The 19,398-nt window shown below is 36.8% G+C and overlaps 1 protein-coding gene across 1 annotated transcript; it reads left to right on the top strand.

The window, feature by feature from the left end:
- Nucleotides 1–2,715: 2,715 nt before the first annotated feature.
- On the top strand, nt 2,716–18,594 carry LOC147526196 (protein-L-histidine N-pros-methyltransferase CARNMT1-like). Its single transcript, XM_086630184.1, has 8 exons — nt 2,716–3,041; nt 4,096–4,288; nt 4,998–5,161; nt 10,066–10,206; nt 14,190–14,368; nt 16,875–16,988; nt 17,783–17,886; nt 18,194–18,594. Exons 1-8 carry the CDS (start codon nt 2,722–2,724, stop codon nt 18,299–18,301), a joined length of 1,323 nt encoding a protein of 440 aa, XP_086486310.1. The 5' UTR covers nt 2,716–2,721; the 3' UTR covers nt 18,302–18,594.
- Nucleotides 18,595–19,398: the final 804 nt, after the last annotated feature.

Below are 19,398 nucleotides of genomic sequence, written 5' to 3' on the forward strand. Positions count from 1 at the left end.
TTAAGACTTAACGGGCACCTTTGAGGAGGAGGAAGATAAATTTCAGTATTGGCAGTCCCTGGGTGACTTTATTCAGTAAGTTTAGCAGTGACTCAGAGGAAGGAATGAACAATTGAAATCACTCAAGTTTGCAGATGATACTGAGCATTCTCAAGTAGTCTGATATTAGGCCAGTGGCAAGGAACTTGCTTTCTCAGTTTTGTGAGATCTTTCCATAGGTAAAAGAGATAGATGAGCTTCAGTATAGATTTATACATCTATGGAAAAATAATATAAGTCGTTTATCTAAATGTACATGGTACTGAACTTGTAACTTGTATTTACAGCTCAGGGAAGAGATCTTAGATGATTCTTTGCTGCTCCACACTGTTGATGGTTTCAATCAAAATGTTAGGTAGGCATCTTATGAAAGGTTATTGAGGAAAAGATGGGTAGTGCTACTTTGCTGCTATGTAAAACTGGTGGACCCACACTTTCAGTATTGTGCAGTTCTGGTTTCTGCATCTGGAGGGAGGACATAGTGGAGTTGAGAGAACAACTGTGATCAAGGAAATGGAGCAACTACTTTGTGAAGAGAGACTAAAAAGGGTCTTCAATTTGGAGAGGAAAAGAGTGATGGGAAATGGTCAAGGTTTACAAAATCTTGCAAGTGGTGAGTCAAGTGGACACAGAACTAGTATTCACCAAATCCTACAATACTAGTTCTAGGGGACTCTTTAATCACTTAAAACAGATCAACCAATTAAATGAAAATTCTACTTCACATAGCAGATAGTGAGCTTCTGGGATTTATTGTCACAGGAGGCAGACAGTACCAGCAGATTCAAAAGGCATAGGGGAAAATTCATGTACAATGGATCCATAAAGAGCAATAAAAGAAACAGGCAGGGATGTGCCTGGGATGGACTGCAGAAAGTGGCCAGGCTCGTGTGTGGTGCTAAAATTGCATGTCCTCTTGCCAGTTGCTACAGCAACTCAGCAGGAAAAGGCAATGAAGTCTCCCGAGTCTCTTTGGGAGATAAACTACCTCAGGTGCTGTTATAAAAGGTTACAGACTTCCCCTGAAACACTTGCCTTTCTTCAAGACTTATGCTGTATGTCGGTAGAATGCTTTGAAGATGGCACAGTCCCTGACAAAAAAAAAAAAATCTAGTTTGTCTCAGCAGCTGGTTCTTGTTTCTTGACTGCTATATCTTTTGTGCTAGCTGTAAAGTGGTTGAGGAGAGCTGAACCACAGACAGTGGTTCTTTTGTGAAGAAAAGATGTTTTTTGGAAGTAGCATCACCTTCTGCTGGCTGCAAATTTAGACTGTTGTAGCTGAAGGGAATCCTTGCTGAGTGTCTTGCACATGCTTAGAAACATGGTGGTGATAGGAGTGTCACCATTATACTGTAAAAAGTTAATGGACTAAGTAGAATGGCTTATATACAGAGAGGAGAGAAGTGCAAGGATGGGACTAGTTTGACAACTAAGAAGGTGATTTCTTAGTCACCTTGATCATTATGATGCCAAAATAAGGGAAATAAAATGATGATGTAGTAGGAATAAACATTTCGCAAAACTATTACTCCCTATTTAACTTTCAAAGGTAAGTCTAGAAACTACTTAACTCTGAACACTGTACATAATTGAGACATGTTGATTTTGTCACATGCACTATTTCCTATCTTAGGAAAAAACAGAAAGGGTGCTTAATGTGCCCTTGGGAACAATTAGCCTTTTGTCTACCCCACTGGGAATAACGTCTTTATGCTTTCTCTCCTTAGCAGCCACCAAACACTTTTATAGCTGCATCAATGAGAGAGTAGTGTGAGAGTAAAGAAAAGTGGAAAAAAAAGGAGTAAAATGTGCATGTTTACATTAAAAGACTGATGCTCCTATTTCCATAGATGAAAAGTTTGAGCACACCAACCTTCTTTTTCTCCCATTCTCCAGCTACATCACTTGATTTATTAAAAGACTACCACTTTCTACCAGCCTCTAGACAAAATAATTATGTATGGCAATGCTCTTCAGGTCCTCAAACTGAGGAGGGGTTATACCCTTAGAAGGGAGGCCCTCTTTGGTAAGAGCTGAGAACTTCAGAGCAGCTAAGTAGAAACACGTTCTCTTAAAGTATGCTGCAAAAGCATTTCAGAGTAACTGTCACTGTGTGAAAATTATACCAAAAAGGTATAGTTTTCTACAGATTGGGACTTGCACTATTCCACAATAAAACTTATCTCTCTCCTTGTGATAGCTAACATAAGGATATCGAGTAATTTACAAGGGAACTGATTCAAAAAAAAATGTCTGTGTGGCTGTCTATTTTTTGGGGGGAGTGAGTTTCTTTCGTTGACCTGGTCAAACTGTCCTTGCAGAAATTAACCGATACTAATAGTAGCTACGTAGCATCGTAGCTAGGCCAGTAACAGCATCGATGGTAGGCAGATACATACAAAATGCCGAAAAGATAGAAAAAAAATCTGAGAGCAACCTGCTACTTCTGCACACACCTCCGAGCCGGTCAGAGTCAGTCGGCAACGCTCATCCCTTCACTTCCAGGCGGTTTAAATTCTGCACCTACACCAGGCATCTCTGCCATTACCCCTCTTCTCAAGATATTCTGTGTCCGGGGGAGGCTAATGCGTGGGGGGCGGTGCTGAGCACGCGCACTGGGCTGACTTTCACCGTGGCGGAAGTGAGCTAGCATGCGTGCGACTATTAGCCGTGGTAGTTAGGATGTCGGTTGCGTGTGCAGTGTCCCGCAAAGCGTTGTTGTCGCGGCCCAGGAGCGAGAGAGACTCACCGATAAAGGTGATGCGCAGGGAGCCCCGACGAGAAGACAACGACGACGAGGAGGAAGAGCAGCTGCCGTGGCTGGGAGAGTGTGGGGGCGGCGAGCGAGAGGTGGAGGCGATAGCGCTTCCAAGCGATGAATGGCGGCAGCAGCAGCCGCAGGAGTCGAAGGTGCTGGCGGCGGCCGCGGTAGCCAGGGCAGAGGAGGAGCGGTTGGAGCGGGAGCATTTCCAGAGGATCATCAACGCTTTCCGATACTACGGGTAACCGAAACGTGCTGTCTCACGTACACGGCCATGTGGCCCAGCTCCGTGATGAGGTGTTGCCCTTATAAGTCACGAAAAATAATAGTAGCTCCTACTGGCAAATAAATGCACAGGGTGTTTTGCGTAGTCGATTGTCAGGGAGATTTTTGAAAGACTTGTAAATTTGCAGAAGAAATAAGGTCGTCTGAAAGCACTGATGGCTGTAATTTTGTTATAACTAGCTATCTAGGTATTTGTTGAGTTAGAAAAGTGCTAGATAGCCCTTTTAGGAATGAGATAAATGAAAGGAGGGGAAAAAACCCCACACTAACCCCTGATTTGCTACCTAAATCTATAGAATGAAGGAGAAAACGTAAGTAATTCAAATGGTGGAGGAAAAATACAGTCTTTGACAGTGTTTTCAGGAAAGGGAGGAGTTATTTTTTTTGCCTGGATCAGTTACCCGATCAATTTCATACTACTCGTAGTTGAGGCTGTTAAAAGAAGGCAATTTAATGCCTTAGTGGGGCCACCAAAACTCCAGCATGGTCTATCCTTGACTGTTATGATTCCTTCAGAAGCAATTGATTTTGAGGATCCTGCTTTCAGCTGCCCTATTTCCACTCCACATTCCAGTTTTTCTGCAGCTAAAGGTTACCATGATATTCAGTTGGTCTATCCCATTTAAATGGTATTTGTAAAATAATATGGCTATTTTTATGAGTTTGTGGGTTGATTGTTTCCTAAGTTGCATCATTTTGTAGATCCATGTACTGGAGGTTGTGATCACCTGTGTTGGAAATGACAGGCTGGTGAGCTGTAAAACAGTGGTCGTCTTAAACTGTAAAATTGTTAAGAGCGTGATAATGTGGAACTAGAGCTCAAAGCAATCATTTTGCCAATAAATTCTTGAGAACTTGTTCTCTAGTAAGGAATTATGAAGTTTGACTGTTTTCTGAGTTGAAAGAATTGGATAGTTGTAATTCGAGTAGCTTTGAGTGAATTATTTGTGTTTATAATATGTATTGCTGCCAAATATCTGAAGACTTTAATTTTTTTTTTTTCTTCCTAGAACTAGTATGCATGAGCGGGTGAACAGAACAGAAAGACAATTTAGATCTCTCCCAGATAATCAACAGAGTCTTCTTCCTCAATTCCTTCCTCACCTTGATAAGATTCGGAAGTGTGTTGATCATAATCAAGAGATGCTACAGATGATTGTCAATGACTGCATTCATATGTTTGAAAACAAAGAATATGGAGATGTATGTTAAAATGTACCTTTTTCATACTTCAAAACTAAATTACATGGTTACATTTTAAAGTTAATTTTTCAGTTGACTATATTGACCATAAATGGTATTGTTTATCTTATTGTATGTTGTGGCATCCTAAATTAGTTAAATTTTAGGTATTCCAAGTATTCTGAGTGTTAGCATTTGTAAAATTTAGTGCAATTTTTGCACTACTTATCTGCCTTTCAATGTGGCATCTAGCAAAAAAAAAACCCAAAAAATTGCATTCGTACTTAAAAGACTGTTAATGATGGAAACTGAAGTCTTTTTTGGTATCTGCAGGCTAGGTACAGTTCTGGGCAGCTCTAGTGTGTTTTCTATGCTGCATCAGTAACGTAGAAGGATCTCCTTTTTATGGTGAGCAGTTCAGTCTCATCACTAATGAAGTCCTGATCCTTTCCTGAATAACTACTAGTTGTGCTCAGTTATGCCATACTGTATGTTGGTTTTGTGATTTGGACCCTGGTCTCTTGGGGGCTGAACTGAGACCACCAAACTCATATCCATTTAACAGGGCTGGGTTTGAGCCCTGGTCTCAGAAGTGAGAGGTAAGTACTTTGTCAGTTAAAACTCCCAGCAGCCCTAATACCATGACTTTTTGTCTGTTTCTATTTTATTTTCTGGTTTTCAAGGGTTTTTTTTTTCATTTATTCATGATTTCCTCCCCCCCTTTAATTAGGGAAGAGGGAAAATTACGCCAGCTTCAACGTTTGACATGGATAAATTAAAATCAACTTTGAAACAATTTGTGAGAGACTGGAGTGAAGAGGGGAAGCCCGAGAGAGATTCCTGCTACCAGCCAATCATTAGTGAAATTGTAAAGAACTTTCCAAAACAAAGATGGTAAATAGTATTTTAAGACTTACTTTTATGTGGGCATACACTGTTGTACAAAAACAACAAAAGTTTTTATAGAGTAAGAAAAGGCTTGGTTTTAAAAATACAGAAATTATTGTGAATGCTGTGGAATTCATTGTTTATTTGAGAAAGTTTGTTTTTAGTAGAAGGTATTGGAAAAGAGCAGAATCATAAACTTGACATGGAGTTAAGCCAACAATAATTTTTTTTTTTTTTTTCCTGTGGCTTGACATAACAGGGTCCATGATAACTTTTCATGTAATAGTCTTCAGGAGGTTGTGGAGTTAACCCAGTGGTGCTCGGTGAGTTGAAGTTTTACAAGTTAGCAAGCAGATGCTCAGAGTGCAGCTTCTGCAGATTAAGGGAAAGGCCCTTATGACAGCAGCAAGTATGAGTATTGCCCTTCTTGGTGGAAGGGGAAAGGAAGAAAGAAGACTCATAACCCTCAGTGTAGTTCTATTGCACTTAAAATTTATAATACAAATGCTTAACTTTAACCTTGATTTCAGACAGATAATACAATGTAAGTCTTGTAAAAACTCTGCACATGTGCACATACCTTTATAACTATGTTGACTTATTAAGAAACACTACCAAAATAGTAATTGTTGTGGGGTTTTGTGCTGATTTTGGCTGTGATAGAGTTAATTTTCTTCACAGTAGCAAGTATGGGGCTATATTTTGGATTTGTGCTGGAAACAGTGTTGATAACACAGGGATATTTTAGTTATTGATGAGCAGTGCTTACACAGAGTCAAGGCCTTTTCTGCTTCTTGTGCCACCTCACCAGCAAGTAGGCTGGGGATGCACAAGAAGTTGGGAGGGGACACAGCTGGGACAGCTGACCCCAATGGATCAAAGGGATATTCCATACCATATGACATCATGCTCAGCAATATAAAGCTGGGGGAAGAAGAAGGAAGGAGGGGACATTCAGAGTGATGACACTTGTCTTCCCAAGTAACCTTTATGCATGATGGAGTGACTGAACACCTGCCTGCCGATGGGAAGTAGCGAATTAATTCCTTGCTTTGCTTGCACACAGGGCTTTTGCTTTACCTATTAAACTGTCTTTATCTCAACCCACGAGTTCTCTCACTTTTTGGATTCTCTCCTCCATCCCACTGGGTGAGGGAATGAGTGAGCAGCTGTGTGGTGCTTAGTTGCTGGCTGGGGTTAAACCATGACAGGTTTTTAAAGTAGAAGTATGCTGGTAGAATCTAGGAATAAATTATTGCTGTAAGAATTCTATAGTTAATGTTTTTTTGCCATTTAGTCAGCCCAGTTATCATGAAGTACATTCCAGTTTAAATGGGAAAATTATCCAATACTGTGTGTATTTTGACATCACTTGTGAGCTTTGTGCTTATAAGCATGACAGATCAGAGCTTAGATTTGATATAGCTGGGAGTTATTGTGGTTTTCCTTTGTTCTCAGTGATTACTAATAATTCACTTGTACCAATTTGAAAATACCTTCCACTAGCTATCTCTTAATTTTCATGAGTGGAGATTGCTAGTGGTGGCAGAACATGGTGTGGATTTTGATATGGTCAAATGGATGTGTCAGATGGATTGCTTGTTTTCTTTTGCTTTGGGCTAACTTATCTTAAGGTGGATGCGTCACTTAAGATGTTTTATTTGAATATGAATTTTCTGCAGTACACTGAAAAATAAAATTTTAATACTTTTCCTTTGTTTGATGCAACACATCCAAGAATCTTCAATTGTAGAAAAAAAAAATACAGTAAGTTTAGTTTTTACACATTTAAGTAAAACGTTTTTTTTAACGAAATCTCCCTAGCTAGGAAATTACCCAGGAAAAACACTAGAAATAGAGCTTCTGTTTAGCACAGAATATGTTAGTAGGCTGGACAAAGCAGTTTAAGTGAAGTTCCATGAGATAAAGGTCTTCCTGAAGAAGCAATAGATTTCCTGCATTACTTGAAATTTCATCATGTGTTTCATGTCACAGTCTTTCTAGAGTTGTTTACATTTTTGATCAAGCCTTCTGAATTTCTTTGACCCAAATGGACCATGATCACTGTTTTCTGTAGGAGAAAATAGTAAAACATATGGTTTTATTTCTTGATGAAATGTGACTAAGCATTTTTATGGGTAAGTGTAAAGTTGGAAAACTAGATGAGTGTACTGAGGGGGATTACTTTACACTTTCTTGTCCAAAAGGAACCAAAGAAATGTTAAACCTTTAAGTTAGTTGATATTATTCCATAGCCAATAAATGTTTAAGTATTTTCTCTGAACACTTTATGTATTAACTTGGCCTCTGGAACCAATATAACTTAAAATTTAAATCTTAACATCTAATCCAGCAATCGGTTATATCTTCGTTATACTTCCAGGCCAGCCCAAAAGAAGTAACTAGTACTTTAGTTTCCTTTTTATTTGAAAAATGTATCTTGCTTGTTCAAGGCTGAGCTTGAGTATACTTTTTCCATGCACACTTATAGTGACCTTAAAGCTTCTGTCTTACAGGAATTTTAACTTGACATAAAATGTATTTGTCCTCTCAGGGTTTTTAATCTCATACAAATTTGTACTTTAGTCTAAACTCCACTTGAAACATTGGATTTACCAGTAAGTGATGCCTTCGGTGTTATTTTGGTCCACAAAAGCCTTTGCAGGTCTTGAAATGGATGTAAATAAACCTAAACTGCCAAGTTTGCAGAACAAATGCTCCTCAACTGACTGTATTTGAAAAGCAGTTAACTAAAAATAGAATAATGAAGGTATATTTTCAGAATATCACTGAAAATAGAATTATAGTAAAATAATGAAAAACACTGTACTGAACATTGGATGTTTGCTATCTAAGTTTACAAACATTAATTACAGTTATAAGACTTCAGGAAAGAATGAGATTACAGGTTCCACAGCGATTCTATGCTGATGTTTCCACTGGTCTTCTGTGTATAAGGTGTATATTTCTGATCACTACTTCTGAGTAGATAACATTGAATTGCAGTGTTTAGTTTATGAAAATGAGGTATGTCTACAATTGCACACATTAATATTTTTCTTTTTGATGAAGTTGGACTAGATGATTGTCGTAGGTACTTTCCAATTGAACTATTCTATATATTTTTTTCCCCTTCAGCACCCTTAGGTTTCTTTTATTAAAGCACAATAGGTATAAAGCCTATATTTTCATCACACGCATTTTTTTCCTTTAAAAAATGATACCATGCTAAAATCTTCAGGAATGACATTAGACTTTATAACTTGAAAATCTATCAAACTGCAAAATGCAGTGCTCATAATGTATGCCAGACAGTACAATGTTAGCCCTCTTTCCTGTCTTTGCCTGCACCCCCTGACTACACCAGGGGGTGTAGAAGGCCAATATTTCTCCCCTTATGCCCTGCAGATGTTTAAGCTTTTGGGGGACCCCTAACCAATACTAGAACACTTCTGATCTGTGGCTTAGAAACCCTTCTGCTGCTTGCTAGTTTAAGGCTAATTTCACTGTGAATAACCTTTGGTGTTATCGGGGTTGTGTGCGGGGCAGTTAATTTTTTTTTTATTTATTTAATATTGCTATTATGTATTTACTATAGGAAAGCAGGTCTTTGTAGCCTCCTAAATTGTGTTATGACTGTCTAGCTGTTAAAAAAGTAGCTTCTGTGCAATTTAATTGTTAGAAGTTCTAATTCCCAGCTTTTATTTTAGCTGATTTTTAAGATATAGTTCAATGTCACAGCTAACACATAGCTGCTATGAAAATGGGCCTTGGCCATCTGTGTCCCTACTGCTCAGATAAATGCTTTTCTGAGTCTTCAGTGAGCTGGTTAGATAGTTTTAGCTAGATTCTGTTTGTGAGGTTTTTTATGTTTTGACAGTGGATTTTTTGTGTACAGCTTTTTTTCTGTGCTTGTTTTAATAGTGAAGGTTGTATTGTATTTTGATGCGACTGCTGGTTAGTTAGAATATGTATATGTTGCCTTTTCTCACAGTGTCACAGAATGGTTGGGGTTGGAAGGGACCTCTGGAAGTCATCTGGTCTAGCCCTCCTGCTCAAGCAGGGCCACCTAGGGCAGGTTGCATAAGACTATGTCCAGACAGCTTTTGAGTACCTCCTGAATTTTCTGTCTGGAAGAGGAGAATATTTTGAGATTCTTAGTTCTTGTATTTACTAGTTGCTCAACTTGGAAGGTAGGAAAGGTTGGCTTATATTTCTCAGTAAATACACAACTGCTGGTTGTCTTCCTGTAGTCTCCAACTTGATGTCTAATTATGGGAAGTGAAGGGGTGGAGAATTATGCTGTACTTTGGTTTAGGAAATCCTATTTTGCTTATGTGCTTGAGTGAAATCTGTGAACAGCATATTTAAAAACCCACAGTTGCTGAAAAGTTAACTATTTTCAAGTTTTTAGAATCTGAGTTGCTCATGAGCTCATGTTTGCTTTGTGGTTCTGCTGTCAAAATACTTTCTTACATCATTTTATACTCAATAAAAAAACCCAACAAACTGCATTTCTGATTTCTAGACATTATAGAAGAATAAATGGTGATATGTGATCGTGTTCATTCTTTCTGCATATCACTTGTGTATTTTAACTTGATAACTGTAAAAGTTATTAGAAAAATATTTTTCTTAATTATGCACTGTACTCTGAATAAGGATTACATAGGTGTAAGTACTTTTATTCTGTGCAAATATTATTTTGAGTCTTTTCTGTGGGTTTTTCTTTATACACTTAAGTGATCTGATCAGAACTGGCTTGGTTTGTCTTTTAAAAAGTAATGTCATACAGGAAGTACATTATAACATCTAAGCATATGGGAAAAAAATGTTGGACTGGACCACAATATGTTTTTGTTAAAGAGATATGTGATAAAGACTTAACTATTATTTTTGTTTTGTTGCAGGGATTTCTCGAAAGTTAATATCCTGGTACCTGGTGCTGGGCTAGGTAGATTGGCATGGGAAATAGCTATGCTCGGTTATGCTTGCCAAGGAAATGAATGGAGCCTCTTTATGCTCTTTTCTTCTAACTTTGTACTCAACAGGTACATAGCTTATGTTTTACTTGCTGTTTGAAACCTATGGGTACTAGGGAGGCAAAAGTATAAATGAGGAAAAACTTGAATAAATAAAGCTCTCAAATAGATTTGTAAGTCCTAATAGAAAACTACTTTTTAGAGGGTTTTGATGAAAAAATGAACGAGGATAATTGGAGCAGGAAGCATTGTATTTGAGTCTAATGGGTAAGTCATTAGGCTTATAGTAGCAAGCTTGGCTTTTAAGTTACGAGACTTGAGATTTCTGGACTCTGCCACAGACTTACTGCATAATCTTGAATAGGTTTTATGTATTTCTGTAAAATGCACATCTAAGGTATCAAATATGGCTTAATTAAGATATGCGTGAAACTTAGTGATGGTGATTAGTAACAGAGGAAACCTATTAATGAAAAAGTTATATTCCATAGTAAAATGTAAGGTACTGTTTCTACATTAAAAGCAACCAACAAAACATGCTGCACAACTTGTTAAGCAAGTTCTGTCACTTGAGTAATAGTTAGAATAATATGGTAGTTCTACAATTAAACAGGTACTAAATTTGAATGTAGGGCAATAACATAAATTTCACTGTGTAGGTTTAATTTAGAGTGATGTTTTTGTATTTGATGTTCTGTCACTTGTACTGGAAATTATCGGTCTCAGTGAACTTGGAGAAGGTAGTAAAATGTAATTGTTCTTGTAAGAATGAGGATGGGAAGATTATGGGTGGGCAAGTATGAAATGATATGCCTTTGAAAACACTTAAATATTTACTATCATGGTGTTTTGGAGCTCTGTTTGTGGACTATTGTTCCCTTATGCTAGGTGTGGGAACAAAAAGATGATCCCGAATCATAGAATGGTTTGGATTGGAAGGGACCTCAAAGATCATTAGTTCTACTCCCCCTGCCATGGGCAGAGACACCTTCCACTAGATTAGGTTGTTCAAAGCCTCATCCAGCCTGGCCTTGAACACTTCCAGGGATGGGGCATCTACGACTTCTCTGGGCAACCTGTTCCAGTGTTTCACCACTCTCATTGTAAAAAAATTATTCCTTATATCCAATCTAAATCTCCCCTTTTTCATTTTAAAGCCATTGTCCCTTGTCCTATCACTACATGCCCTTGTAAAAAGTCCCTCTCCAGCTTTCCTGTAGACCCCTTTAGGTACTGGAAGGCTGCTATAAGGTGTCCCCGGAGCCTTCTCTTCTCCAGGCTGAACAGCCCCAACTTTCTTAGTCTAAATCTATTATTGTTTACCATTCAAACGCAGACCAAGAGGGAGACAGTTTGTTATGGCTACTGCATGTCTGTTTAAGACAGTAGTGGTCAGTATAATGGAAATAGGTATTTACTATAGATTTATTTGCTCTTTCCTTGCATTATTCATAACTTCTTATCATCTGGTGATGGAATTGCATGTTAGAGTTTAGCCTTGCAGCTACTGAAAGGAGGAGGTCATGTTTTTTCTTATCCCTAGCTATACAACCCTACTGGCTCTTACATTCTTTAGAACTTTTGAAATTATTCAGAGCAGTATAAAATTATTTAGCTCCTCTATTTAGCAGCACTGGTTAGCTGTCATGTTGGTTGAAACCAGAATGTTAACTGTTTTTTGTCTTCCTTACATATGGAGTCTTTGTCCCATATGTGGAATTCTCCTGCAAATTCATGCTTAGCTTACTCTGGTACTTCATAATTTTTAGCATCTAATATTCACGTGGTGTTTCCTATTAGTATAAAATATATTTAGCAAAGAGGTATATATGTGTTATATTTGCTAACAGTATTTAATTTTAGGTAGTAAAATTGAGTGTTGCTCAGCTACTGTAACCTTCATCTTTCCTGGGCAAGTTATCGATTACAAGTTTTGTTATTATCATGAAAGACAATACAGATAACTGCTAACTTGACTTTTAATTTCAGTCAGTTCAGTTGAGGTGCAGACATTCCTTTCTGTCATATTTAACCTTGGGATGTTTATTAAGAAGGTTTTAGGGACTTTTGAGATCTATCATTTTAGTCTTAAGTGACTGTTCCCAGTTAGCCTTCTGAAATTGACATGTTTGCCTTCCTGGAACTGGAAGAAACAACAATGAGCTGAAGATACCAGTTAAGGAAGAATATGGTAAGAAAGAAGGATTTTGTAAATAAGTGTTTAGCTACAGTTCCTTTTCTCTTTCTTTCTTAACTTATCCAGAAAGGGGACCAAGTTGGTGCCTAGGGCTTTCCATGTTGGAAGAAAAATAACAGCTTTGAATGAAATGCTAGTTTAGTTTATTGGTGTGGGGGTATTTTTGTGATTTTTTTTTTTTTTTTTTTTTAAAGTTAAATATGAAATAACTTTTTGAAAATTCTCTTTAATTTTACCATTTAAACAGCATGACATGATTCCTAATCAGTTTTTATTTTCAGTTGATAGTGGCACGAGGGTTTTGCTATTGTATGCTTATAGTTTGGATCTGGATTCTTTCTTAGTACTTTGTCTTCCTAAAAATAAACCAAGGTCAATCATGAATATCAAGTCTACTACTCCAGTGGGCCTTCTAGATTTGGTATAGTGACTTAAATCTTCTTTACACAAAGTGATATCTGCTGGTTTTCAATATGTTTAAAAAAGATGCCTTTTGTTATTGTGGATAAAATGTCATAGTTTGGTATGTTGTGAACATAGAAGTGCGTCAAGGCATAATTATGGTTGCTATGAATATTTGAAATTAATCAACACAGCTTTGAAAAACTATATTGGTTAAAGTGCATTATTCCATTAAGGAACCTCCAATTTGAAAATAAAGTGGCTCTGAAGGAGTTAAGATATAATGGCTCCAAAGCTGCTGCTATCCTTGCATGGAAGATTGCTGCTGCTTTTTTTTTTTTTTTTTAATAGATGAAGTTCTATATATACCTGGTATATTTTTCTTGTGTTTAGATGAGTCCTGGATATAATGACAGATGGCAGAGGTGATCACTGGTGATATGCAGACACACTTCTTTTCTTATGTGTTCTTTGGAAGAACAAAAACTTAAGAAGCAGAATCAGTCTTCCTGCTTCTGGAAAGCATACAAAAATTTTCAGGTGGCCTATAGTCGCAATGACACATTGCATCCCTTTAACATCTGATGGGAGGGGAGATGCCAGGGTGGTGGAGGAGACACCTGATCTTGGTGGTCTCATTTCTCTTCTGTGCAACGGGATTGATCCAGTGTGCAGCTGATTGCTGACTTGCTGTGCTTTGCAGGTGGAGATTCAGAGCAGACTTGGTAGCCTCAGTCTAACAGCCCTTCAGTAGAAGCAGTGCTTATGAATATTTGAGAGAAAATTTTTGTTGTTGTTTGTTCTATAAATTACAAATTGTTTGCAGGACTGGGAAAAGCTTTTTATACTTTAATCCTATTTTCATCACTTCTTAGAGTAAGCATTCACTTAGTTGATCATGTCAATCCACAAATAAATAAAAATGTTTGCTTAGCATAATTGCAGTACTCCAGATGTTATGAACTTAAAATGGCATCTAGTGAAAAGCTACTGTGCTTTGTGAAAAGGTGCAATTTACTAATCTTCTGAAATTTAAATGTATAATTTCATTTTGCATCTGAAAAATGCTTTTGTTTTGCTGTGCTTTGAAACCCCTGTGATTATGGTTTAGGAAAGGCAGAAGAGTCTAGAACGAGAACAAATATTTCCAAGGAAACTTAAGACAAGCATGGAACTATTGTTTCTTTTTTTAATTAAAAAAAAAAAAAGACAACTCCAAAAGGCTTTAGCTTTTCTGGATATACTGAATCACAAATTTCATCCATCCCACAGAAAGAATCAGGTTCAGTAAATTCCTTAAAAAAAGTTCTAGCTTTAGCATTAACTATATCAATAAAACAGTGGATGTTGGTGAAAGTCTTTTTATGTATCATTTTATATTCAAGACACCTGCATTTCTAGGTACATAAACAGTTAATTGAAACTGAATTGTTCTGACTTTCATGTTTTGCAGATGCTCTGAAATTAACTCGTTTAAGCTTTATCCCTGGATTCATCAGTTTAGCAATAACAGGAGATCTGCTGATCAGATACGACCAATTTATTTCCCTGATGTTGACCCTCACAGTCTTCCTTCTGGTTCGAACTTCTCTATGACAGCAGGGGATTTTCAAGAAATTTACTCTGAGTGTAGTGAGTAAATGTAAATATTTAGTCTTTCCATGTAACTGTCTTTAGTGTATTTGTTATGATACAATAAGAAATTATTATAAATAGAGTGGAACTGTATCTGGAATCATTAAGCCAAAAAAAAAGTATTAACTATAGCAAGATTTTCTTATTCCAAATCAGCTTTGCTTTTTTTTAAAAAAAAAAAAACTAAAAAGAAAAACCCCAACATACAGATAATATATTTGCTGTAGCTAACTACTTGCCTAACAGATCTTTGTTGCAGTAGTCTCTTTCAGAATAAAGACAATATGGCAAAGTTAAGGAAATATTTACTTGATTTTTAAAAAAGTGATGTTAAGGAAGCAAACAATGTAATTAATGCTTTTTTTTTTTTTTTAGCGGGGTGAAAGAAAGTATTTTTTGTTAATTAATTTTCTGTTGTAAAAGCAAAGCAAACTTTTTTGATAGTAGTTAATTATAAATGAAACAAATATATGCTTATTGACTGTCAAGTAGCAAGTGTTTTGAGGGGGGCACATTATGGGGATGATAATTATTAAAGATTAAGACTTACAATAAGTACAAATACCCTTACTTTTCCTGGGGATATCAGATTAATCGTGCTGTCTTCATTGCAGCTATAAAGTAGTCTTTGTATGACTAACCTAATGTTGAATTAATCTGCAGAAGATGAATTTGTTTAGCACATACCAATTACACATTTATTCTTTGATCAAAGAATCATAGAATCGTCTCGTTGGAAGAGACCTTCAAGATCATCAAGTCCAACCATTCACCCTGCACTGTCAGGGTCCCTACACTATGTTGCTCAACACCAAATCCACATGGTTTTTAAACACCTCCAGGGATGGGGACTCCACCACCTCCCTGGGCAGCCTGTTCCAATACTTCACAACCTTCTCTGTAAAGAAATTCTTCCTGATATCTAACCTAAATTTCCCCTGGCGTAACTTGAGGCCATTCCCTCTCATCCTGTCATTCATAACGTGGGAGAAGAGACCGACCTCCATCTCCCTACAACTTCCTTTCAGGTAATTGTAGAGAGCGATAAGGTCCCCCCTGAGCCTCCTCTTCTCCAGACTAAACAGTCCCAGCTCCCTCAGCTGCTCCTCATAGGACAAGTTCTCTAAACCCTTCACTAGTTTTGTTGCTCTTCTCTGAACCCGCTCCAGCACCTCAACGTCCTTCTTGAAGTGAGGGGCCCAAAACTGGACACAGTACTCCAGGTGTGGCCTCACCAGTGCTGAGTACAGGGGGACAATCACTTCCCTGCTCCTGCTGGCCACACTGTTTCTGATACATGCCAGGATTCCGTTGGCTTTCTTGGCTGCTTGGGCACACTGCTGGCTCATGTTCAATTGGCTGTTGACCAGCACCCCCAGGTCCTTCTCTGCTGTTCAGCTTTCCAGCCACACTTCCCCAAGCCTGTAACGCTGCAGGGGGTTGTTGTGGCCCAAGTGCAGGCCACATAAGAATAGCACTTATCCATTTTTTTTTCTTTCATATGTAGTATAATATTTAACACTTCAGGTCTTAGTAGAGCAAATAATAAGAAACACGAAGTATGCTTATTTAGAAGTCACTAATTATTTTTTTTCCCCCCCTCACATAGTATTGGATTATCGCCAAGGACTCTTGTTTTCCAGTTCCCCATTTCTGCCCTTGTTGGACCCATATTTCATTCTGATGAAAAATAACTAGCTCTTGATCTGCCCCTTTTTTGTGCAGCTAGGCTTCCAGATATTTTCTTTTAGGATGCCTTCCTTATATAATTGCTAATATTCTTCAGATTCTGTCTTGTTAGGATATCTGATGCTGGTGATTTTATTTTTTTTCTCCAAGTTTACAGAACTTTAACTTTTACAATTTCAGAGATGCACGTTTAGACAAAAACAGACTCATGCTTTAAAAGGTAGTTCTTGAAAGATCTTGCTTGTTAAATACGCTAGTAAAAAACAATCAGAGAAACATTTAGATACCGGATAAAATATTTTAAGGTTACATGGGTTGTAAAAATACGCTTTAGTGTACAGACTTGTATTGTTCTGGGTTTTAACATAACCAGTGTCCCAAAGCTGCTGGGTATTTTTGCATTTCTATTTTTAACATTTGTGGTAATGAAGTTCATAGAACAGGTGAGTATTAGCATGTTTAGGCTTTCATATATTATAATATATGTTACAGTAATTATATAAAATATAAATTACTTATATATTATAAAACAAAGTATTAAAAGAATTATTTCATAAAATACATATAGATATGTATGCATTGATACTTAAGATTTTTTTCAAAATATACACCCCACAAACCCAAACTCAACTGTCCATCATTTATGTAAAACAATGTTTTGCATTTAGTTTCTGGTAAACATGGGAAGTCTTCAACTCTTATTGTTAATTGAAGTAAATACTGAGTGTAAAATAAAGATCAGTGTTAAATGATACATTGTCATGGGGGAGAAATATTGAAACTAATATCTGTATAATATGTTCTTTTTGTGCAGATACGTGGGACTGCATAGCAACTTGCTTCTTTATAGATACAGCACATAACGTTATTGATTATATTGATACAATATGGAAAATACTAAAGCCTGGAGGAATATGGATAAATGTAGGTAAGCATGACCAGTCTTTTTTTTCCCGCAAACTCGACTTCTGTTTCCTCACATACTAGGCACCTAGTACCTGAAAAGAGTTGTGGGGGTGAAAGTGTCTGTGCTGAAAATCCTGCTGGAGCTTTCAAATTATCTCAGGCCTGTTCAGAATATGTCCAGATGTACATTAGTTATAATCATGTTAACACCATGTGATTTTTTTTTTTTTTTAATTGAGAAGCAAAGCTGCCCAGTGCCAAGTTTCACATTAACGTGTCACACATTTAAGTTGGACAAATGTAGTGTCCTGTATTCTTTTTGTTGGTTTTCTAAGAAAATAGACCTTATTCTGTCAATACATCCTACTTATTTTTCTTAGTACAAATTAGACAACATATTATGTTCGTAAGTAGAATAAGGCATAAGAGCTTTGGCTTAAAAGGAGACTTAAAACTCTTGCCATGGTAAGGGAAAGGCAGACCAAACTTGGGCATTAAACATTTTGTATAGTAGCAATTGGTCAGTCAGTCACTGCACCAGACCTGGGCAGTCACAGAACATGAACATGACTCTTGAATAGCCCACAGCATGTCCTACCTCCTATTCTGTAGAGAGCAGTGATGCTAGACTGAAATTCATTATAAAAATTATATTTGAGTGACAGAAATATGTTTGGGTGTTTTTTTTTTGTCTGTATTTGAATGTTGTGGGTCTGGATATTAGCATTCTTAACGCTTTTGGTATGTACTTCTTACTTAAAAAAAAAGGTTTTGCCTGTTTTTAATAGCTATTTCCATTGTGTCTTTGTACTGTAGGTCCCCTCCTTTACCATTTTGAAAACTTGGCAAATGAACTTTCTATAGAATTAAGCTATGAGGATATAAAAAATGTTATACTGCAGTATGGATTCCATATAGAGGTAAGATGATGCTGCAATTCAGAATGAATAGTATTGGTGTAAACAGAATTAACTACTTCATACAAACCTTTACCTTAAATGTACTTCAATTTAATGGCTAGACTTCTAAGAGAGTTAAATGTTTATAGTTGTGTTGCAACTCTTAAATTTCATTGTGGTTGGTGGTTTTTGTTTGGATTTTTTTTTAACATGTGTAGATGGACCATGAAATCTGTTGGTAGAAAGTATATAGCAATTTCTTATGGAGAGCAATTTCTACAGTGCCTGTAGAGAAAGTATTTTGAAGACTTGTGATTTTTACTTTCAGGTGGAGAAAGAATCTGTATTGTCAACATACACTGTGAATGAACTCTCCATGATGAAATACTACTATGAATGTGTGTTGTTTGTGGTGAGAAAACCAGAACAGAAGTAGGTTTGGATAGGCTCATCAGAAAGAAATGCTGGCTCAAATGCTAAAATTGAGAACAAAACAGACGGAGTGATGTCTGGACAAATCAGTGGTGCCTTCTTATGCCTAATAGGATTTAGATAGCATCTATTTTCTTAACATCATCCAGGTATGTAGTGTGCCATGCATATTTGTAATGTATTATTGAAAATGGACGGGGAAATGTTCACATACACTATCTCTATGTTTTGGAATGCATTAAAAATAAAAAAGGGCAACTTTTATCATATGCATAAAAGTTAATGTTTCCCTTACCAGACTGGTTCTCCATAAATGCTGCCTCATTTTTTCAGAAATTTATAAATATTTTATTTTTTCTATTTTCTCATGTTAGGGATGCATAGTGGTATTTAATGTACTAGCTGTGTTACAGTTCAGAGACGTATTTCTAAACATAGACTTAAATTATGAAGTCTGAAATGGGTTGAAAAGCTGTAAAACGATTTCTTGACATATAACTATCAGAACTGTTACAGCATTTTCTGTGGAAATGGAAACAGTATAAATAGGAACAAAGTAGACTATTGTATGAATTCTAATCTTTGAATCTGATTGTACCACTGTTAACTGTTTACTCAAAACACAATCTGTAGACAATTTGAAATACTACATGAAAGAATAGTATTGAATGAAGAAAAGCAGCATATCACAGAGGAGCAGTAAATTAACCTCAGTTCAGGACCAACACTAATTCTGATGAATCTTGGTGGTGAAACTGAAATATTGAATGCTTTGCAGACTTAAAATATATTGATCTTTTGAGTCACCTACCCCTATTGCTTATGCCAAAGCTATAGAAGCAATATTGTTAAGAGAAATTTCAGTTTAATTATCTTATAATTTGAGTTCGGTTTTTGTTTAAAATTAGTAGCACAGCTGAGTTATCCATGCTGTGAAGAGGTGGTGGGACATAGGAAATGCCTTTTATTTTTTTCTGTCAAAAAAGCAAGCATGTAAATAATACATGCTATAATCCAACCATCCAGAGTCAGCAGATGGAGGCCGATTGATAGATAATTTCTTTGTGACTTGAAGGCAGTTTACCCATGCTAACTTAAGAT

The sequence above is a fragment of the Tauraco erythrolophus genome, chromosome W (assembly GCF_009769465.1).
Source record: "Tauraco erythrolophus isolate bTauEry1 chromosome W, bTauEry1.pri, whole genome shotgun sequence".
In the NCBI taxonomy this organism is placed as follows: domain Eukaryota; kingdom Metazoa; phylum Chordata; class Aves; order Musophagiformes; family Musophagidae; genus Tauraco; species Tauraco erythrolophus.

Bases quoted from the DNA above. Each gene is read 5' to 3' on its own strand.
- LOC147526196 (XM_086630184.1), top strand. From the start codon at position 2,722: ATGTCGGTTGCGTGTGCAGTGTCCCGCAAAGCGTTGTTGTCGCGGCCC. The intron at 4,289-4,997 runs GTATGTTAAAAT...CCCTTTAATTAG, and splicing joins AAAACAAAGAATATGGAGAT to GGAAGAGGGAAAATTACGCC. The intron at 10,207-14,189 runs GTACATAGCTTA...CATGTTTTGCAG, and splicing joins TCTAACTTTGTACTCAACAG to ATGCTCTGAAATTAACTCGT.